Consider the following 24,531-nt stretch of genomic DNA (forward strand, 5'->3'; position numbering starts at 1 on the left):
CCCTGTCTTCACACAGTGAGCAAACGGGGCTGCCAGCACATTTTTAACAAGACAAAGATGAGAAAGATTCATTCATTACCTAATAACAAAGGAACATCTTTCTAACCTTTCTTTTCATTGTTTTCCTGCTTGAATTCCCTTTGGTACTTTAAAATGTTTATTTATCTATCAGTATGTAGGCAAATTGGAATCAACTCTCTTTGACGACTACTTCTAGATGATCTCATGGGTTAGTTCGTTTATTGAACCCATTTCTATGGAATCACAATCTTAAGTGCAGTTCAGTCGTTCTCAACTAGGGACAGCTGTCCATATCTGGAGTCACTTTTGGTTATCGTAACTGGCATCTAGTAAGTAGGAGCCAGGGATACTGCTAAACATCCTAGAATGCAGAGGACAGACGCACACCCGCTTAAAAACAACAACAACAACGACAACAAAAACCCACCTAGAATTATCTACCCAAAATGCCCAAAGAGGTAGACACCCTGCTCTAGCTCAAGCAGGACAAAGGAGCCTTGTACTTTCTAGACCCTCTTCCTGAGAACGTTACAAATGCATTTGCTGCATCGGAACAAAACACTGTACAAGATTATGCTAACGAGAACCGTATGTCCCATGAGACCCTGAAATAGGAGTAAAAACTCCACTCAGCAACGTCTGATGCGCTGTGTCAACGATGTGTTTACTACAACACGGCAGTTCCCGGTGATGAAAAGTAGTGTCTCACAGGTGCACCAACTTCGTAAGGAAGCGAGGAATACAGGACAACACGGGTGATGGCAATGACCTGTCTTACTACTAAGAACAAACATGTATGATGGGGAAAAGCTATTCAAATAGAAACTGGGGCTTGGGGAGAGGCACAGACGTTGACATTTACTGACATGCCTGTGTGCCCGGCAATGCACTAGACATTCTCCATCTCATTTCACTTTTTATCGCCTTCATCCTCTGCTTACAGATTATGAAGTTAAAGATGTACAAGTTTAAATGATTTTTTTCCCAAGATCAAACAGTGAGAAGGCGATAGAGCTTGGATGGAAATCATGGTCCATCTGACTGCAGGCTAGGCCCCTACTCCATCTTGCCCCGTCCATGTATAACTGATCCTGCAGCATTTCTTTAACTCAGCCGCTTGGCAAGTTGTGTACCAAGATGTAAATCTCAACACCTTATACGTCAATAGTAATTTGATATCTAAGATGTAGCTCTAGATTCTTTTCCTGAACCCCAGACTTGTTTTCTAATTGCAATGTGGCCCTGCTGTGATAAAAGAAAGTAATCTGCAGTCTTCTTCTCTATTGTATTTCTTCCCTCCCTTCCTTCCCCTCTCTCCCTCCTTCCTTCCATTCTCTCTCTCTCTCTCTCTCTCAATTCAGAAAGTTCTTTTCTCTCTTAGAGCAATTCATTTAGGGATAATGAATCTCATCCTTTCCCAGTTCTCAGCCTACAGTGCTGAGTTCTGGGCAGTGGCGGGCAGTATACTGGTGAAAAAGAAAGAGCTGTCAAGGACCAGCTCCATCTGGGTTTGGTATCCAACACCAGCAGAAACAGGTCACAGGTAGAGAACACTTGCTCTGCAATCTGGCCTCCTGAGAACCAGATGGTATTCTGGGAGTCAGGCGGTATTTTACCACCTTTCACTGGATGAGTCAGATCCCAAGATGGGTCTTCCCAGCCTCCTCCAAGCCAGGCGTCCACCCTCCAGCACTGGCTGGGGAAATGACCAGCCCCCCAACTCTCTTGTTTGGGTTTTCCTTTCCAAATTGCACACCACGGTGGGAGAAAAGGCAACAAATACTTCAGATCTGAAATTCTCGTTTTTGCTTTTACACTGGGGAAAACCCTCCTTAGGCTCTGGGATAGAGTTAAACTGAGGCACTAAGAGTTGTCCCTGAGTTTCTGGCTACTTGAGACACCTGAATATTGTCACTGTCACAGCAAACTGAACTTCCACCTTGCTGTGTCACTAAGGGTTTACTCCATGTGTACTCAGAAGATTAGAATTTTCAGATTTCACAGCCACTTTATAATGGTAATAATTTTTCTCTCCATGATACATGCAAGCAACATACATATCAAATACACAACATAGTGAATCCCCATTACTTTGGGACATGAACTTGAATTTATGGACTGTTAGAGGGCTCACAGAAGAACTAGCCTTTGCAATCAGTTTAGCTCAAAATAGGTTGAGATAAGAAGTATGTCTGCACAGGGCAGATTTTGCTAACTTAATCCTCAAAAGAATTTCTAGTAAACAGAGGGAGAAATAAAACCGTAGCTTTCATTCAGTTAGCACTTAACTTTCTCACGACAAATCAGAAATGAAAACAAAACCTTTGTACAGGAGGAAGTAAGGTGGATGCCGGACCAGGCTTCATTCTGAAGCACTGTGGGCTATAATTCCTGAATAATGCTAAAGGAATGGAAACTGGACTCTTCAAACTGCCTTTTTCTACCCTATGTAAACATGTCTACTCCGCTGCAGCTGTCTACAGATAAACTCAGGGCAAGTGGAGTTCAGAGTCACAGAAGCACATAAACTCTGAATTGCAGCTCAAGGTAGGCTGCTGGCCTTCGAGGATTTTAATTATTTTTTCAACGACTAGAAGGAGACTAAGTAAACCAGGATGAATCAATAAATGACAGGGGAAGCTCTGTATTATTACTACAGTTGGAAAAAAAAGTGTGGGGGGACTTGATTTAGAACGTATTAATTTTAAGGATCCAACTTAAGACTATGAAATTCTAAAAAAAAATGAAATCCTTTCTGCTCTTTCGGACTTGTCTTTGCTCTTAGGTTTTTTTTTTCTTTTTTTAAAAAATGTATTTATTTTTGGCTGTTTTGGGTCTTCGTTTCTGGGCAAGGGCTTTCTCTAATTGCGGCGAGCGGGGGCCACTCTTAATCGTGGTGCGCGGGCCTCTCACTATCGCGGCCTCTCTTGTTGCGGAGCACAGGCTCCAGACGCGCAGGCTCAGCAGTTGTGGCGCACGGGCCTAGTGGCTCCGCGGCATGTGGGATCTTCCCAGACCAGGGCTCGAACCCGTGTCCCCTGCATTGGCAGGCAGATTCTCAACCACTGCGCCACCAGGGAAGCCCCCCTGCTCTTCGGTTTTATTAAATGTCTTAGGGTCAAATTTTCATCAAGTATACAGATTCAACTAGGCACAGGAAAAAGAAACCAATTAAAAAAGAAAAAAATATTAATATTAACACGTGCCTTTCCTCTTTCTTACCTTTTTGGTGATGGCAGTGCTTACCCACATTAGGGGAAGTTTGGTAGTCGTATAGAAGCATGAGAAGGTTACAGGGGATTTATTAGGAGAAAAGGAAAGAGAAGATAAGGAAAGTATAAAAAGAACATAGGTCCATATGAACTATCTGTTTTGGGTAGTAATAAAAACTTCAAAAATACCAGTAATGCCACTTAGATGTACTTTGGTATCAGGATCCAGAATCCTTCTTCCAGAGAATTAATTAGGTACAGACACTGGTTCCTGTTATTTGAACCCATCGTTATACATCTTGTTTTGTAAAATGATTTTGACCAAAGTGAAATTTGATTTTGAAAAAAATGTTTAGATGAAAATTAAATTATACATGTTACTTTTTACCTCCTCTATAAAAATCCAACTGAATTAAATTCATAAATTCATTACCCAAAGATGCCAACTTCTTGTACAGATCATGAGCACCTGTACAATGTCATTGCTTCGACCAGGGTTTTAACCCTTCCATTTTTAGCCAACTGTGGTACCCCAAAGTTCTGGCCAAGGGCCTGGATTTTGGGTGACTGCTTGGGGCAGAGCTGTTCTCTTGCAGCTCCTAAAAACCGGACACTAGGAAAATAACTTGAAACAAATTCTGAAAGTCTCTGCTAACAACATGTCTTAATTTAAAGTAATGGAAAGATGAAATAGAACATTTTTCATCGAGCAGTTGATGAAAACCAAGCCAAGGAGGAAAAAAGCATAAATGTCAAAAGGTAAATACGTTTAATCTCAAAGGTTCCCAGGGGGAAAAAACAACATCCAAAAAACTATATTAGCTTCTTCTGCGACTGCAAGAAACCCGGCAAGAGAAACCAAGATTCCTGAGTTTGGAAACAAATTAAATCTACCAACATTCCTAGTATGACAACTTCTATTATAGAAAAAGAAACTAAGATGGAAGGAAAACATTCTAAACTTGAAAGCTGGAAGATTCTACAACGTATTTAACTAAATAAAAGCAGGCAGGGCAGGAATTTTTGAACTGAAGGTAGAGACCCATTAGTGTTTTACATAATCAACTTACTGGGTTGCAACAAGAATTTAAAAAAAAAAGAAGAAATAGGATAGGAAATATTAGGATACATGACATATGATAAGAGAAAGTAGTCTTGTTTCATAAGACACTGATTCCATTTTTGCACACGTGTGTGCACGTGTGCACATGCATTTTGTGATATAAAGTGTACTTTATGCTCTGGGTTTCAGTCAAAACATTCAAGAGTCACTGGCCCAGACTCTGCAGATTTCTTATCTAGGAAGGGAGACAGACCGGCTGGTTTTACAGTCATGTCTAGCCCCACTGGTTTCTCACAAGATCAATTTAATGATTATCCAGACCTGGTCCCACTCTGCTCAGCATTGGGACAAACGGCACAGGTAGCTTAAAGGAATGACGACCTTAACCTCAGTGTTATCAGCCATTACCAGTACATTTAGAGGCACAGATGCAATGTTACTCTCACTGATCCAGTGGCTCTTTTGGGCAGAAATGGTCTCCATGGTCCTTCTTTCCATGTTTTCTTCAGTGTGTCTGACCTGGTCACTAGCAACAGACAAGCCCCCCTGCCTGTCCAGTGGTACAAGATCTTGAAAGGATTCGATTTAACAGAACAAATGAGAACTCACTGAAAAGGCAATTCCTACTTACAAGTCTAAAAAGCTGAAAGTAAAGATAATTGCCCCGAAAGGAGGGATGAGCATATTTTTTCCTTGGCTTATTTAAAAAATAATCCTTTCCGTCTATAAAATGAATATATATGAGCAGAAACATATTACTGATTACTGAAAAATCTGATGTGAAGGAGAAAATATATCAGGCACTTTTAACCGTGTTCGCTGTTATTTATGTCCTTGAATCTCTCTGTACTGTTGACCACGGAACATGCCCTTGAGATGTCCAAGTAAACACAGTTTATAAGGGAAAGGTAACAAAGCGTCAGGAATAATTCTCATGTTCCTACCTCTGCACCTCTACCCCATCCCTATGTGCAGAAGGAGTTGATACTAAAGTTTGGTATCATTCTTATTTTGTATAAACAAAGAACAAACCTTCATTTGCCACCCCTGTTTCTTTCTCCTGCTCTTGGTATGTCCCCAGACTGGCCTTATATCTAGAAGTGGGGTCCAACTTGGGTTAAGTACCAATAATAGAAATAAGATTATTTGCATCACACAAGAAAAAACTAATCTTTGATTTACTTAAGAATGAAAGTGGGCCCTTTGGTTTGGCTGATTTAGAAGATAATCCTAAGCATGTTTGTGTAGAGAAGTCAAAGAAGTCAAAGGTCTCCTCTCTCTAAACCCTGGCAGATATTGTCACACATACACACACACACACACACACACACACACACACAAGAGAGAGAGAGTGAGGTATAGTGACATGGATGACTTGGCATTAACTTGATTCTGAGTCTGGGAAAACCTCTTGAACTATGTCATGCTAACCTCACCTTTCTATTTAAAGGAGCCCATACAGAATCAGAAAATGTTGTAGCTTCTCTTGCAGCTAGGTATGGCTATGAGACCAAGGTTGTTAATGAGATGTAAACAGAAGTGTTGTATGACTTCAGTAAGGCTCTAGAAAAGGTGATATGCCTTTCATTCTCCTTCTTGCTGGCTGGGTTACAGATGTGATGGCTGGGGCCTGTGCAACCATCCTGGGCTACTAGGCACACCCTGATGATTGAGTAGATGACATACCAGTCGAGACTGTCTACCCTGGATTTCTTTTACATGGCAGAGAAATAAACTTATATTTGCTTTGGGCCACTTTTTTCACTATTGTTGTTATGTGTGGGTGAACCTAATCCTAGCTGATTCCTTTGTGAAAATAAAGCCTACTTAGAAACGTGATAGCATTTTTCATTTCTGTCATTTCAGTTTGCACATAATTTGAATGTTATGCAGTGTTTTCTTTCTCTGCACAACAGTAACTCTGGGACTAAAGACAAGGTTACATTTCTAATTTAGAAAAGATGTGAGATTTGCTCAAAGTTTTGCTGATGAAAAAGTTAAGATTTCTGAGGCTGAGAGTGGCTGTAACTCTTTGATAGATGCCTCAAAGCTATGTCACTGAAGGTAAGTGAGAGAGAGTCTAATCGAAAGCTCCAGACACAGATTTTAATCAAGACAGCAGAAACCGGTACATCAGTTTGCGGTAGAAGAGGACACACGGTAGGTCTCAAGAGGGTTTCCTGTTCATCTGACTTTAAGAACTGTTCCCACTCTAAATTCTATCTCCTCTGTGTACGTGCTAAACAAAGAAGTGTTCTTTGAAGGCAAAAAAAAACTATTTTCATAGTTGTTTTAAATATTTTTAGAATTTATTATTAAACTATTGCCTGACCCTAAAAAGTAGAAACAATCTAGTCGACCAAAACATTCATGCACTTTTATAAAACAAACAAAAAAGGACTAAACTAGACTGAGGTGGGCTGGGGTAGAGGGCAATCAAAAGAAGGTACTCATCGCTGGTGTCTAAAATTCAGTATGTTTGTGTGCATGAACACTTGAATATATGAAAAATAAAAATTAAAAAAAAACCCTCTCATTCTTTAGGACATAACTGAACATCTCAGTGGGCAAGAAGGAGTTTTTAGTGGATGAATAAGCCATCCTCACTGCCTCTGGACAGCAGGCTACAAGGGCAACCTCTGAGAAATCTCTTCACTTCTCCACATTGAGTTTGTAGAGAGAAAGTCTCGCCGGGGCTCAGGCTGTCTGATCCCTCAGGTCATCTACTGTCCACATCTCTACCATTCCCATTATCAAGGGAAATGGAAGAGCATGGATGGCTATATACCACCATCACTCCTGCTAGAAAGTAACGTAAAGGCCCTGACCCACTAAACATGACCGTTAGCATCCAGATTTAGCTCTAAAATAAGTAAAGACTTGACCACATACTAATGACAACTGCCAATCTACGCCTCTAGCCTCAGCCTGTCTCCTAAATTCCAACCTATATTCCTCCCCCGCCTTGCATAAATAACAAACATTAACGTTTTGCCACAACTGCTTATTTTCCTTTTACAAAGAAGTAACACAGCACAGACAGAGCTGAAGGCTATCCTCGTGCACGGGTACCAGTTCAGCTCCTTCCCTTCCTCTCACGGTCAGCAATTCATATTAACTTGGTGCTTATGCGGGTCATGTTTTCATTCTTCTGCACATGTCCAAAGGCATAAACAAAATACAGTGCTGTTTGTATGTTTTTTAAGTGTGTGAGACTGTATTTACAATTCCACGAGCTGCTTTTTCACTCAACATTGTATTTCTGAGCTCCTTCCTTGTGGAAATACCCAGAAGTAGTGCTGCTGGCTGTGAAGGACCCACATCTGTAACTGCTAACCGAGTCCTTTACTGGGGAAGGGGCCAGTTAGATAAACCCTTTGGCCTCTCCTTCCCCTCACTCATTCTCTTCAGGAAGGTGGACTGTCTTACCTGATGGGAAAGGGGTAGTTTGGAAAGAAACCCCATCTTCCAGTGGAGTCCTGATAACAGTAACACTACAAAATCATTCCGGAAGTTCTCATGGATCAGAAACTGTATGCTCTTCTCCGTGACCTTTAAGGACGTTGAAAATATACGTCCAGTCTGTTTTCTCTGCCATATCGCTGAGCTGGATGAACTCCCGGTGATTCCTTGAACACATACTGATCTTTCTCCCCTCTGTCCCCTTTTACTGGATTAGATCTTAAACTTTTTTCAAAACCTCCCTCAAACGCCATCTTCTCAAGGGAGTCTTAATGGAACCACTACTGAAGAATTGTCCATTTATCTCTACCAGTAATTGAAAGCATAACATTTCAGATCGGCATTTGTTCCCCTCCAAATGACCTGATCTAACCATGAAATTCATCTCTGCCACGTCTTATACTCCAGCTAAACTGTCCTCAGAACCCACCAACTCTTTCCCATCCACATTTGTTTGTTCTGTGCACTCTGCCTAAAAACCATTTCTCCCTAACTCTGCGTGTCAAATAACTTCAGATTTTAAATCAATTTTTCCTTTTTTAAAAAAATCACAAAAGTAATGCACACTAATTGTGAAAATTTCAAGAATACCAAAATACATAAAGAATACAGTGAAGGTCACCATGACCCCATTTCCCACAGATGAATAAAAGTAATCATTTGATATACTTCTTTCATACCTTTTAATTGCAGGTATATATTTATTTCATAATTTTAAAATGCAAGAAATACATTATAAATATTGTTTGGCAGCGTAATTTCTTTTACATTATGTATTGTGAACTTCTTTCCATGTTCTATATACATCTATTCTTTTTAATAACCTTGATGTTACACCAATAATACCATACTTTTTGCTTTTTTTCTTGAAGTTTTATGTTTTAACGTTCACGTTAAAATTTAATCCATCTTTATTCGGAATAAATTGTGATGAAGGACTCTAAAGTTTATGTTTAAAAATTAATAGTCAGGGGACTTCCCTGGCGGTCTAGTGGTTAAGACTCCACGCTTCCACTGCAGGAAGCACGGGTTTGATCCCTGGTCAGGGAACTAAGATCCCGCATGCTGTGTGGGGCAGCCAAAAAAAAAAAAAAAAGAGTGCTCCAGGCAGAGAGAAGAGCCAGTGCAAAGATCCTGAGGTGGAAGCACCCAGTGTGTTTGGGGAAGAGCAAGAAGACTAGTGTGGCTGGATGGAAAAAAAAAAATTAATAGTCAAATGTCTGAACATCATTTAATGAGTGATACATCCACTGGCCACTGATTTCAAATGTTACCTTTATCAAATTATTAATATCTACATATAATGGAGTAAGTCTAATTAAGGACACAGGTATTCCTTTGATATCAGTTTTCTTTGTTTTTTCCTCTATTGTTATGGCAGTATTATCTTGTTTTGATATCTAGAGTTAAGTAAATCATCCATCATTGTTCTTTAAATTTTTTTCTTATCTATCCTCGTCATTTATTCTTTTAGAATCTAAACAAATGTTGCTCTTGATTTAACGATGAAGCTCATCTTCCTCTATTTTTACAGTAACCATAGGAGAGCGAAATTTTCCACCCCAGAATGTGTCTCTTTGACATGAGGATTATTTTATGTTGATTATTCTTAAGAAACAGAAGACTCAGGAATTCTTTCTTTTTACTTCCTCCTTAACTGCCTGAAAGAATTTAGATAAAGGGCTTGATCCAGGAACAGCACGTTCACCAGAGACACCTACAAAGAATATGGGTCAGGTGTAGGTCGGGGGGTACTCGGCAGGGCCTGGAGATCAAAGTCCTCTTTGTGTCCCACTGTCTCTGCATAATCAAGGAAACATTTGCTTACCAAACATTTGCTTTTTCATCTTCCTGTGAATTGCCTTCATAACCTATGAAGTCCCAGACTCTACAGCCTTCTCCTTAGTCCAGGATGACATATATGCTTCATTTTACCTGACTGTCTTTGGAATCTCTCATGTTCTGATTCCCTGTACGTACATGATTAAATTTGGTTTTTCTCCTGTTAATCTGTCTCATGTAAATGTAACTATTAGGCCAGCCAGAAAAACCTGCAAGGGTAGAGGGAAATTTTTTCCTTCCCCAACATAATTACTGTGCTATACCATAATATGGTATGATATATAGCACAGTAGTTTTATAGTAATTTACATGTTAGTTTGACAGAGGAATGATGATAACACTGACTATTCCCATTCAAGAACATGGCATATGTGTAGGAAAACATGACAACCCAAAATCTATGAGATGCAGCAAAAGCAGTTCTAATAGGGAAGTATATAGCAATACAATCCTACCTCAAGAAACAAGAAAAACCTCAAATAAACAACCTAAGCTTACACTCAAAGCAACTAGAGAAAGAAGAACAAACAAAACCCAAAGTTAGTAGAAGGAAAGAAATCATAAAGATCAGAGCAGAAATGAATGAAATAGAAATGAAAAAAACAATAGCACAGATCAATAAAAATAAAAGCTGGCTCTTTGAGAAGATAAACAAAATTGATAAACCTTTAGCCAGATTCATCAAGAAAAAAGGGAGAGGACTCAAATCAATAAAATTAGAAATGAAAAAGAAGTTACAACTGAAACCACAAAAATACAAAGGATCATAAGAGATTACTACAAACAACTCTATGCCAATAAAATGGACAACCTGGAAGAAATGGACAAATTGTTAGAAAGGTATAACCTTCCAAGACTGAACCAGGAAAAAATAGAAAATATGAACAGACAAATCACAAGTAATGAAATTGAAACTATGATTAAAAATCTTCCAACAAACAAAAGTCCAGGACCAGATGGCTTCACAGGTGAATTCTATCAAACATTTAGAGAAGAGCTAACACCTATCCTTCTCAAACTCTTCCAAAAAATTGCAGAGGTGGGAACACTCCCAGACTCATTCTACGAGGCCACCATCACCCTGATACCAAAACCAGACAAGGATACCACGAAAAAAGAAAACTACAGGCCAATATCACTGATGAACATAGATGCAAAAATCCTCAACAAAATACTACCAAATTGAATCCAACAGCACATTAAAAGGATCATACACTATGATCAAGTGGGATTTATCCCAGGGATGCAAGGATTCTTCAATATATGCAAATCAATCAATGTGATACACCATATTAACATATTGAAGAATAAAAACCATATGATCATTTCAATAGATGCAGAAAAAGCTTCTGACAAAATTCAACACCCATTTATGATTAAAACTCTCCAGAAAGTGAGAATACAGGGAAACTACCTCAACAGAATAAAGGCCATATATGACAAACACATAGCAAACATTATTCTCAAAGGTGAAAAACTGAGACCGTTTCCTCTAAGATCAGGAACAAGACAAGGGGGTCCACTCTCGCCACTTTTATTCAACTTATTTTTGGAAGTCCTAGCCGTGGCAATCAGAGAAGAAAAAGAAATAAAAGGAATCCAAATTGGCAAAGAAGTAAAACTGTCACTGTTTGCAGATGACATGATACTTTACATAGAAAATACTAAAGATGCCACCAGTAAACTACTAGAGCTAATCAATGAATTTAGTAAAGTTGCAGGATAAAAAATTAATACACAGAAATCTCGTGCATTCCTACACACTAACAACAACAAAAGATCAGAAAGAGAAATTAAGGAAATAATCCAATTTACAATTGCAACAAAAAGAATAAAATACCTAGGAATAAACCTACCTAAGGAGGCAAAAGACTGTATGCAGAAAACTATAAGATACCGATGAAAGAAATCAAAGATGACACAAACAGATGGAGAGATATATCACATTCTTGGATAGGAAGACTCAATACTGTGAAAATGACTACACTACCCAAAGCAATCTACAGATTCAGTGCAATCCTCATCAAATTACCAATGACATTTTTCATAGAACTAGAACCAAAAATCTTACAATTTGTATGGAGACACAAAAGACCTTGAATAGCAAAAGCAATCTTGAGAAAAGAAAAAAAAAAAACAGCACTGGAAGAATCAGGCTCCCTGACTTCAGACTATACTACAAAGCTACAGTAATCAAGACAGTATGGTACTGGCACAAAAACAGAAATATAAATCAATGGAACAGGATAGAAACCCCAGAGATAAACCCATGCACATATGGTCACCTAATCTATGACAAAAGAGGCCAGAATATACAATGGAGCAAAGACAGCCTCTTCAGTAAGTGGTGCTGGGAAAACTGGACAGCTACATGTAAAAGAATGAAATTAGAACACTCCTTAACACCATACAGAAAAATAAACTCAAAATGGATTAAAGACATGTAATGTAAGGCCAGACATGTATAATGTATGTAAGGCCAGACAGTATAAATGTAAGGCCAGACATGTATAATGTATGTAAGGCCAGACAGTATAAATGTAAGGCCAGACAGTATAAATCTCTTAGAGGAAAACACAGGCAGAACACTCTATGATATAAATCAAAGCAAGATCCTTTTTGACCCACCTCCTAGAGTAATGACAATAAAAACAAAATAAACAAATGGAACCTAGTTAAACTCAAAAGCTTTTGCACAGCAAAGGAAACCATAAACAAGACAAAATGACAACCCTCAGAAATGAGAAAATATTTGCAAACGAAGCAACTGACAGAGGATTAATCTCCAAAATATACAAGCAGCTCCTGCAGCTCAATATCAAAAAAACAAACAACCCAATCCAAACATGGGCAGGAGACTTAAATAGACATTTCCCCAAAGAAGATATACAGACTGCCAATAAACACATGAAAGTATGCTCAACATCACTAATCATTAGAGAAATGCAAATCAAAACTACAATGAGGTATCACCTCACACCGGTCAGAATGGCCATCATCACAAGATCGACAGACAATAAATGCTGGAGAGGGTGTGGAGAAAAGGGAACCCTCTTGCACTGTTGGTGGGAATGTAAATTGATACAGCCACTATGGAGAACAGTATGGAGGTTCCTTAAAAAACAAGAGAGTTATTGAAAGACAAGAGTCCTGCTTTGTGCCTTTCAATAACATTTTATGGTTTTCTTTCTATATGCTCGTTTCTTATTAAATTTATCCCTAGGTATTTTATAGTTTGGGGACACATATAAATAGGATATTTCCCCTTTTACAGTATCTGTTTATTGCTGATATAAAGAAAAACTATTACATACTTACACTGCATCCAAATAACCAACCAACCAATTTACTTAAAATAAATGTCTTGAACTCTCTATTATACAATCATACTGTACATAAATAGTGGAAAATTTATCACTTCCTAATATTTATACTTTTGTATTGTTCTTGTTTTATTACATTGGCTAATACTTGCAGAATAATGATGAATAATGATGATGATCATCATAAGTATTCTTTTTTTTTTTTTTTTTGCGGTACGCAGGCCTCTCACTGCTGTGGCCTCTGCCACTGCGGAGCACAGGCTCCGGACGCGCAGGCTCAGCGGCCATGGCTCACGGGCCTAGCCGCTTCGCGGCATGTGGGATCTTCCCGGACTGGGGCACGAACCTGTGTCCCCTGCATCGGCAGGCGGACTCTCAACCACTGCGCCACCAGGGAAGCCCCATCATAAGTATTCTTGTCATGGCCTGAATACATTCGTGTACATTTAGGACTTCAATATTTAATATGATGCTGATTGTTAGTTTCTGTTTTTCAAATCTGTTTAAATTCTCCTATTGCATGAAGTCTTTATCATTCCATTGACATACCTCTTTCTTCAAGTAAAGAGTTACTTCTTTACTCTGCTTTATTTTGAACTGGATAACCAAGCACTTAGTAACTTGACATAGTTCTTTTAAACTTCAGGTAGTTTTTAAAATTTACGTTACTTACATCAAAACATTAACGGCTAAAAGAACATTTATGGTTGAAGCTAGCAAGAGGTTGAGACTTTTAGAAAGCCCTAAAAATCCAATCTTCTCACCCCTCCCCCAAAAAGATATAAAAAGTTCCACACAAGAATACACTACTCATTTAGTGACAGTCAGCTTCCTTATATCCCTTACTCAAAGTTCTACTAGGTTTTCTTTGCGTGAGAACAGCGCAATATTTTAATTATATCAAACATTGCTAAAAGCTTAAGAACAACCTCATGTAACTGCAATTTTCTAAACTACAATTTATACATTAAGTAAGGGTAGCTGGACTCTTCCCAGCATCCTCAGGCTAAAAGTTCACAGCCAAGATGGGGGAAGATAGTAGTCAAACAATATAAACTTAAAGTCACTGCATAGTGGACATTTTTATTTTTAATCCTCAAAAAGGTTATGCATTTTAAAATCATTTTATATTAACTTTCACAGCACTAATCCCTGCAAGACAGTGTTTTGACAGGGGTCTTATTTTAACTCCATGTTTTATGATGGAAAGCAGAACTACATTACGAGCACATTATTTAGAATACACGTAAGTCCTAAGTAGGGATAGGCTAGATAACTCATTGAAAATAAATTTGCATTTTGTGGCACACAAAGAAACAGTCAAGGTCAGGTTAGACATTCCTGAAGTTCAAAACTCCTTCGAAACTGTTTACTCTTCTTATTTAACTACTCTTTTAATTAATGAATTATTGCCTCAAAAAACCACCAGGCAAATATGCCAATGTTTACCATAAAAAGCCTAGAGGAAATCCAGACATGTTTACCAGTAGATAAGTTATTCCGTAAACTGATGTGTATTATTAACTTTTCATTTAAAAAAACATTTATTTAGTGCTGGTTACATGCTAAGCATAGGGCTATGTGATAATGGTGATACAGAACGAAAGTGCACATTTAGGAAGCAGTAAAGCACAGTGCTAAGCGCAAACGCTCGGTGCCGGGGCTTAGACTCAAATCTCTGCTCCCCCCTTGCACTAGCTGTTAGCCTTTGGGCAACTACTAACTCAGTTTCTTCACCTGTAAAATGGGGTGTATTATGGCAACTGCGTCCTAGGGTTGGTATAAGACATATTAACATATACATAAAACACAGAGGAAGTCCCCAGTAGGATGCCCAGCACACAGCAGGTCCTCAAGATGTGGGTGGGGCCAGGATACTGGAGACCTTGCACCATGCAGGACAGTCCCACAAAGATCTGTCCCCTGCCCCACCTGACTTTCCTTCCACTCTCGTAGTTGGAAGACATGATTGTGATTATATGACCTTACAGCCCTCCCCACAATCTGTTTTACATAAAAACTCCAAATCAAGCTATCAATAGCTATCATTTTTAAGGAATGCAAACAAGAGCGCAAACTGAAGGAAAGTTAACTTTGTTTTCTTTGGAACTTTGCCAAGAGACGTTCACTTTGGCAGAACATCGCATCACCAATGCCGATAACCACTTGTGACATGTGAGGTGCCGAAAACACGCCTAATCCTTCTGCACTTGTGGCTGTCCTGTGAACGAATTCTTGTGTATGTGCAAGCACTACTCAGAATATCTTTTAGTGTAGTCGAAGTAGTTTTCCTAATAAATACATACTGAAATACATATCATGTTACCATAAAATAGTTTTATATCACAACTAACACATTACATTGTGTTTTGAAATTACCTGTAGAAGGTTATAGTACCTGAGTTTTATTGACGATAGTCAAGTGTTTGGTATAAAAAGAGGGAATGGCTATGCTGAGTTTGAGAACACACTGGGCTACATAACTCATTCAAAGTCACAGCTGATACGGAACAGAGCTGGTATCTGAACCAGGGCTGTCCTTAGAATGCATGTTTGTAATTTTTATACTTCTGAGGTGGAAGATTACTGGATGCTCCCCAGCTCCATGGAGCTCTTTGAACTGGGGAGTCATTTACTAGATATTTACTCAGAATATAGCAGTGAACAAAAGGGCCAAAGACACAGTTCCTTAAAGGATTTATATTCAGTGGAGAGACAGACAGTGTTCACACAAATGCCTGCATGTCTAGTGGAGCAGCACAGAGGATGGGGGTGCTGTGGGGGGGCGGGTGCTCTTTCAGCTAGAATGCATGCAGAAGGCCTCCCTGACACATAAGCAGAGACTTGAGAGAGGCAAGGGAGCAACCCATGTAGTTATGAGAGAGCTTTGAGAGTGAGAACAGCACGTGCAAAGGCCCTGATGTGGAAGGCGGCGGGGAGCACCCATGCCAGATGCTCAGCAAACTGGGGGAAAGGCAGGGCAGGAGATGAGATCAGAGGGGCAGATGGTGGAAGAGATTATGTTTGGGTTTATTCTGAAAGCTACAAAGCCGGATGGTCTTAGCAGAGTCAGGATGGAGTGTGACTTGGGCTTCAACAGGACCACTCTGGTGGCATTATGGAAACAGACTCTGCGGTCAGGGAGGGGTGTGGGGTGGCTGTCACACAGCCCAGGAGAGAGATGGTGGTGACCTGAACCAGGTGGGGCAGCCATGTGCCAGGTGTGGTTGGGTCACATCCATTGTGATGGACTGGGTTTGGGGTGTGAGTACAAAAGAAGAAGGAAGAATGATTTCAAGGCCTTTGACAAAAGCACCCAGAAGAATGAAACTGTCATCAACTGAGATGGGGAAGCAGGATTGGGACCTATGGAAAGAGAATCAAAAATATGGCTTAGAAATTTTTAAGTGTGAGGAGGCATCTGGATATATGGTGGTCAAGGAAAGGTCCTGGCTACGTGTGGAGATGGTCGGTCAGGTCCTAGGGTGAAAGTATAGGGCAGCAAGAGAAAGGATCTGAGGATGAGCCCAGGCACCGGGACGATGCTTCAGCAAAGGAGCCTACAGAGGAAGGGGTAGCTGGAGGAGGGGCAGAGGTTTTAACAAGGGAAAATTCTTGTTTTATGTTATTCACATGTAGGATGTTACCAGCATATCTAATCCTTTCCTAGGGTAAAACTCTTGCACAAGTGCACCAGGAGATAAGAGCAAGAATGTCTGCTCATCACAACATTTCCTATTTATAATAACACAACAACTGGAAACAACCTAAATATCTGTTGACAAGAGAACGGAGAAGTGGTGGTATATTCATAGTTGCTAGATGCAACTGGTTAGAGAAGATACAACACCACATTACTTTTGTAAATTCTAAAATCCTTTTCCTGTTATTTCAGTAGTGAGCAAGTAAGACTTTAAAATTTAAAGAGGGAACTGTACTGGGTATCATATGCACCTGTGAGTTTGCTGGGTTCCAGGGCATTCTGCTTTCTCCCTGGTAACTATACAGCATTTCCAGAAGGACTCCAGAAGGATCCCCATATTTCCAGAAGGATTCCCCTAACCCAAAGGAGTCATCAGATCTGCTCAGAATCTCAGATCCCTTCTATGGATAATGGTCCTAAATGCCTTTGTCTGAGAAGGGAACAAGCAGTAGTGTTTTCCATTGTCAGAACACAGATATTCTTCACTTGAAAGAATGCATTAGTATTTGCGAAGGTTTATCTTAAAAGTAAAGATCGTCAGCATCTTAACGTGGTAACAGCAGCTGGCGTCCACTGTTCTGTTTGGGCCAGTCACCAGGGTCTGTGCTTTTCCAGCATTACTGCACTAAGCCCTGAAAACAAGCCTTGAGTTAGGTAAGGAGAAACCAAGATTCGGGGAGGTTACTCGCCCTACCTAAGGTCACAGTGGGCACACAGCAGAGAGCAATTCAAATCCAGGCGGCTGAAGCCTGCAATCTAATTCGTGTGGTTGCTCTCCATTACCTGGATTTTCAGTATTATAGCAGAAAATGACTAATACACCATACTGGAATCAAAATGAACACCCCCCCCACCTAAATTAGTCTAACTTAATATTGTTCTACATGAATTCCACTCAAGCATTGGAAGATCAGGTTGTAAAATTTGGTGACCTGTAATTAAGAGGTCCTACTCCTAAGTTTTAAAAAAGTTTATGAAAATCGTTGATATATACTAAAGAATATATGTAAGTTAGCATCAACACCCCAAATCCAGGACAGTGGGCACTTCTAGTGGGGAGGGCAGAGAAACGAGATTGGGGTGGGGGGCATGACTTCTAATAATTTCCCACCACACGTGGGATCTTCCCGGACCAGGTACTGAATGCGTGTCCCCTGCACTGGCAGGTGGATTCTTAACCACTGCGCCACCAGGGGAAGCCCCTTTTTTAAAACAATCAGTCTGTAGTCCATGGCGGTTTATCTGTTCTGAAGGCTGGTCATTTGTCTGTTATCTTTGAAAATGTTTCCTCCCAATATGTCACATGCCTTTTTAATCTTGTATCTTTTATCATGAAAAATGTATTTTTAAAATGTATTCCAAATTACCAATCCTTTTGAGTTTGAGCATTTTTTTATCTTAAGAGAGTCTCCTATATACAACGACTTTTCTATGGACATAAATTCATACTCAGACTTCAGACAAACCCGTACTACTGCATTTAACTTCTGTAGATGGATGTTAAAATGGGGGTCTTTTGCCTGACACCCCAAAACCATGTCAATTGCTCACGTGCCAAAGGACAACGCTAGACCTAGCAGTACATGCAAAGGAATTGTTTGAAAATACACTTTGCATCCCTTAGTCCAAGAGATACCTTTCAAAGAAAGGGGTTGACAAGAAATCGTGGGGAAGGATTTCTTCAAAGAAAGTTACGGACGTGCCAGCCCCACTCCACGCCTCCAGTGGGAAGGAGGCAGAGCTGCTGCCCCTTTTCTGGAGCTAATGAATGAGGCTGTAGCAGAACAACTGGAAAGAATCAAGAGTGACACTGCCATCAGGGACACGGGTGGGCCGGGGTATGAAAAACGTCCATGAGCTGAAAAGAAACAGTCCATGACAGGGTTGTGCGAGAGATGTAACTGCATTCCCACTGATGGTAGGTCAGAGGTCGAAGGGCTGTGGTACCCTGAGACCAGCTGTGGAACCAGCAGCAGGATTTTCAGAAGACAGAGGTCTTCTGCCAAGAGTGTGGAAGAGGCCAGACTGGTACCATCGAATGGCCAACCTTCAACCCTGGAGGGGCCAGAGTCGACCTAAGTGCAAGGTGAGGGGGGTCAGAGAAGCAGCCACCTTCCCCATCCCACTGTCGGCTAGAGGCAGACCCAGGAAGGCAGGGTGAAGCTTCAATTTGAATGAAATTTGGAGTTTTCATGAGACTGGACCCATATCCTTTTAATAAAATGAGACTATTTTTGTGACCAAAGTGACTAGAGGAATGTTTTAAAAAATATTTTAAAGGAACCAGATATTAACTGGGAGCAAGAGCAATCTACCATAAATTTATTCCAAGTGCGAGGAATGAACCAGCCCACAGAGCGGGCTTGACCAGGCAGCGGGGAAAGAGCTTGTTCCTTATTCCCACTGTTCAGGACACTGACTTTGCTCCCAGCATTTCATGGAGCTGCAGCATCAATTTGCCACCTTCGTGAGAGTTTAACACCACAGGTCTTGAGTCTTGTGGTCTGTACTGATCTAAGTCACTGGTGTTACACAGTTATACATAATGGACCATGATCTTTATATATTAAAAATAATATAAAAAGAGATATCTGTACACTCATTTATAGCAGCATTATTTACAACAGCCAAAAGGTGGAAGAAACCCAAGTGTCCATGGACAGATGAATGGATAAACACAATGCGTTACATACATACGATGGAGTATTGTTCAGCCTTAATTAATTAGTAAGGGAGTTCTGACAAATGCTACAACATGGGTGAACTTTGAGGACGTTATGCTAAGTGAAATAAGCCAGTCCCAAAAGGAAAAATACTGGTATGAATTACCTAGAATAGTGATGTTCAGAGACTGAAAGTAGAAGGGTGGTTTCAGGCACTGGAGAGACGGGGAGTTGTTGTTCAACGGATACAGAGTTTTAGTTTTGCAAGATGAAGAGTCCTGGGGATGAATGATGGTGACGGTTGCACAACAATGTGAAAGCATTTCACTGAGTGGTACATTTAAAAATGGTTAAAATGGGAACTCCGTGGTGCTCCAGTGGGTAAGACTCCATGCCCCCAACACAGGGAGCCCCAGTTTGATCCCTGGTCAGGGAACTGGATCCCGCATGCATGCCACAACTAAGAGTTCGCATGCTGCAACTATAAGATCCCACATGCCGCAACTAAAGATCCCGCATGCCACAACTAACACCCAGCGCAGCCAAAATAAATAAATAAATATTTTAAAATTGGTTAAAATGATAAATTTTATGTTCTAAGCATTTTGCCACAGTTGAAAATAAAAACTAAATAAAAAAGGAAATTTAACCTCCCTTAGTCATGTATCAATAATGGAGTGAATAATGAGAAGTGGCTAAGAATTATCCTGTCTTACCATGTGTCAGGTGCCATGCCAGGACTTATACATGGTCTCATTTAATCCTCATTTCAAACCTATGAGGCAAGCCCTATTAAAATCCTTACTTTATAGATAAGGAAACTGAGGCACAGAAGGGTTACCTTGCCTAAAGTTACACAACTTGAAAGGAGTTGACAGAGATACTCTGATTCTAGAACTAGGCTTCTAAACCTCTGGCAGTGGGCAGATTTCACTGTCACTGAACTATCTCCCATTTACAGCCTCTTAGACTAGAAGAGATCATAGAAACAATTCACATAATTATTGACATTTGCATAGTTCTCTAGGTTTAAAAGCACTTTCTCTTTTGATATTACTCATTAAAATACTGCAGCACAGGTATTCTCCTTTTATCAGAGAGGACGCAGAGACTAGAGAAGTTAAGTAAATGGCTTCAAGTCATGTTACCAGGCAGAGTTCTGATTCCACAGCTTCTAACTCTGGGTCCATGGCTAACTATCCAGATCCAATTCCTTGCCTAGTCCAGCTTCTCATTTTTCAGATGAGACTGCCTACAAGGGACACGCCCAAAGATGCTAATGGCTTGTCCAAGGCCACACAGAGAGCTAGTATGTTCTGTGTGCAACACCAGCATATGCCTTTAAAAGTCCTTAGCCACGACAACACATATTCTATAAATATGTGTTGATAAAGGAAGGATTGGTACAGAGGCAGAGAGCTCTGTCAGCATAAAACAGAGTGCTTTTTTCTAGAAACTCTTTTATTTGTGGAGTTGATGCTTTAGAACCTACACTTCACGTACGCGTCCAACTTTTCAGTGCCTGCCCTTACTCAACCTCCTCCATTAGCTCTACAATTATGCTGTTATCAATTGAGCAAATCCACTTAGACAGCATGTCTAGCTACTCTCATAGCGGATTTCGTACCCAAGCAGCAAAGTACACGAGAGCTGTATAATGCAGACCTTTGAGAAATTAACTACATAAATCCTCATTTGATCCTGACTGTATGTCTATAAGGAATTCTTAAAACAGACTCAGCTACCCTGAGTGATCTTTTTAACGGCCGAGTGTAAAAATGCAGAGCTAAGATCTTCTGTCCAGCAGAATCTTTTCATGTAAAATAACTCACTTCAAGGCTAACGATCAGTGTGAAAAAAGCAATTGCTAGACTTGATTAAAGACACTCACGCAGTGAATGTAAATTACTTGTTGGCATGTGAAAATCTGCCAGTGTAATGCCTCAGATGTCAAATTAAGGTGATATTCCATGAATCCTTGTTTATCTTTTTCTTTCTTACAACCTTAATATTGTGGGTGGCATTGGGGCTGGCACAGACTGAGCAAACTCTATGGCAGTGTCCCCCTCTTTATGGCTGGAATGTCCAACAAAACCCAGAGAGAAGCAGGTACCACAAAGAAGAGCTTCACAGCAGCAAAACATCTGAGGCCTTACTAATAAAAATGTCCTAGTCTAATGGTTGGGAATCTCCCCTCCATTAGGCCACAAAACCACACTCGGATTCAACGAAGAGCCGACTGATTTCATTTCAAGTAATCAGTATTACTATTACTGCTAGTATTGGCTAACATTTAATGAGCATTTTCTCCTGTTAAATTACACACACAGTATGCTCCAGCAGGGCAGGACTAGGTCTGCTTTGCTCACCGCGTAGCCACAGGTCTGAGTCGCATGCCTTGTATGTGTTAGGTTGTCAATAAATATTTGTTGAATGAATAAATAATCTCATTTGGTTTTCAAAATAACCCTATAAGGTTTGATGCAATATTGTTATCACCATTTCTCAGCTGAGAAAGCTGAGGCTCAGAGGTCATTACACTGTACCCAAAGTCATGTGGTCAGCAAGTGTCAGAGCTTATATTCTAAACCACATGCACCTGACATCAAAATCTATGGTTCGACCACAATGTCATGTCACTAGTACAGCCCAGACCTTAGGGTTTTTCCAGTACTGAGGCCATCTCTGAAAGGTGGGCTTACAAGAATATATTTCAAGTCAGAATGGATCTCACTCTGTTCCAGCCATCACCTTTCATATTTCTTCAATATTCTCAAAAACTACATTTAAAAAAAGTGACTTACCTACATATCCTTCTTCACCAACCAGTTTCAGGGCAATTTTATCAGCCAACACTGAAGAGTTGCCGTGGGCAATGTTGGCAAAGGGGCCAGCGTGCACAAATACAGGCGTCCCCTGTGGAAGCGGAAGAGCAAATTTTAAAAAGCTATGAGAGGGGCTTCCTTGGTGGCGCAGTGGTTGCGAGTCCGCCTGCCGATGCAGGGAACGCGGGTTCGTGCCCGGGTCCGGGAAGATCCCACATGCCGCAGAGCGGCTGGGCCCGTGAGCCATGGTCGCTGAGCCTGCGCGTCCGGAGCCTGTGCTCCGCAACGGGAGAGGCCACAACAGTGAGAGGCCCGCATACCGCAAAAAAAAAAAAAAAAAAAAAAATCTATGAGAATCAGTTATTTCCTACTATAATTTTGATAAGCCACTGTTTTAGCTGTCTCAGTGACCATGAGATAAACCTTATTTCATATTATTCTGCATTATATTGTTACAAAGAATGGAATTAAACCTTGATGGTCTAAGAGGCTTGTTTAAATTGTTTATCCCCATTAAGAAATTAACAAATTCAAGAAAAATCTAATCATAAAATCAACACAATAAATGAATCGTGGGAATCATGGCAGGGCAAGTACATTTTATTATAAGCCATTTTTATATTTACAATAATAATCTTATTCTGATTTTTAAAAACTCTGTCTTTCTCATTGTTCCTCTTACCTGTTAATTTTTTAAGTTAAGTCACCTGGTAAGTATTAAAACAAAAGAAAAATTTCACCCATACTAAAATGTTAGTTACTAAAAAGACAAAAAAAAAAACAAGGGAATTCTCAAAAACTTTAGATTTTAATTATTTAAACAAAATCTGTCATATAGTCATTCTTACTTTCATTTCTACACTTCTCTTTTGTCAAAGAGAAGAGACTGTAGCCCTCGCTAAAAAAATCACCCACGTGCATTAAATCGTTTAGGCTGTATTCAGAGTGAGCTGGGGCCACTGAGGTCTGTGTGCGTGAACCCTGGCTCCACCTGTGAAAATACAGGTTGGCCTTTCACTGACATGGGGGAGGCAGGGAGTGATGCAGGGGATGGGGCTGGGAGCCATGGAAAGTTCCCATGAACCAGGATGGGCTGTGGGCGAGCATGTTTCAAAGCTGAGAGAGGTGAACAAAAGCAGGAAGAAAGGCAGTGAAAGAAAAATCGTCACTGAGAGTGAAAAGGAATTGATCAAATCCACTCAGAGTTTTCTATTTACGTTTCCCCCCAAAGTCCTCAGGAGGGACAGTCACAGAGTACGGATATGGCCATACAAATGTCTGTGGAAATAATACAGTGGGATATGTGTTTATGGAAATGCATACATGCATGTTTACTGACTAGATCTCCACCTGTCTATCCATCTATAGTTTCTCACTTCTATGCAGATAAGCCTTTTAAGTGCTTTGACGGAAACGCTGTTTAAAAGGTATTAACGCCTCCATCACCTCCTAGCCTTTGCCAGTCCTAGGACGTGGCTGCCTGTGGAAAGCTAGTAGCGGAGCTAATGAGAAAAGTTTAAAGACACAAGGTCACAGGCTCCACCCCTGGGTGGGCGGCTGGCTTCACTCTCCTATGCCCTGCAACCCTCATCCTGGCCATCTGTCTGAGAAGCACCTGGCAACAGTCTCCAGGGCGACAGGTGACAGGGTATGGCTGGATCAGCATAAACACACTGCTATTCCTGGGACAGCCACTCCAGGGACTAGATGGGCAGCATTTAATTTTAATTTAAAATGAAATTAAAAGCCACACAGATTAATCACAAAAGCAGTATCAGAGCCCTGGTTTTTGAACTCCCAGTATGTGGTTTAAATAGAAAAATTCTTAGACCATCATTGTTAGACATTCAAACACAGACACAAATACACACTCAACTGATATTTATACTTATATGATGCAGTATACGGAGTTAATACTTTGTTTAAGAAATTCTATCACTAACCCAAAGACATAAAAATATCTATCGTGAGTTCAATATTTTATTTTATATGCAGAACATTTAGGAAAGTAGTAACAGGAAATATCTTGGTTTCTATGATGACAAAGCTGTGAATATTCTCCATAATGGACTTTTTAAACATTTCATAAGATTAAAACTTCAGTTGCTCTTTGCTGACCAGAGATCTAAAAGAGCATTACCCAAAGAACTTTCTGCAGGGCTCTAAGTATTCTGTATCTGCACTATCTGATGCAATAGCCACCATCCACAGGTGGCTACGCAGCACTTAAAGTGTGGCTGGTGAAAATAAATAAATAAGTAGAAACAGAACTAGTATGACTGCAGAACTGAATTTTAAACTTTATTTAATTTAAACTAATTTAGATTGAAATAACCACAAGTGGCCAGGAGCTCCCATATTGGACAAAAGACTGCAGCAAGTGGGTGTTTTCCTCAACACTGCATATGGTTAACCCA

The 24,531-nt window shown here is 40.2% G+C and overlaps 1 protein-coding gene across 10 annotated transcripts in view; it reads right to left on the reverse strand.

Annotated features, from left to right (window-relative positions):
• MTHFD1L (methylenetetrahydrofolate dehydrogenase (NADP+ dependent) 1 like) overlaps positions 1-24,531 on the reverse strand; it is a 196,167-nt gene that overhangs the window by 92,006 nt on the left and 79,630 nt on the right. For all 10 annotated transcript variants that reach the window (XM_060168048.1, XM_060168051.1, XM_060168054.1 and 7 more), the window contains one exon: positions 22,094-22,205. In XM_060168048.1, the coding sequence (XP_060024031.1) occupies positions 22,094-22,205 (112 nt within the window). The remainder of the gene's footprint in view (positions 1-22,093; positions 22,206-24,531) is intronic.

This window comes from Lagenorhynchus albirostris, chromosome 12 (assembly GCF_949774975.1).
Source record: "Lagenorhynchus albirostris chromosome 12, mLagAlb1.1, whole genome shotgun sequence".
NCBI lineage: Eukaryota > Metazoa > Chordata > Mammalia > Artiodactyla > Delphinidae > Lagenorhynchus > Lagenorhynchus albirostris.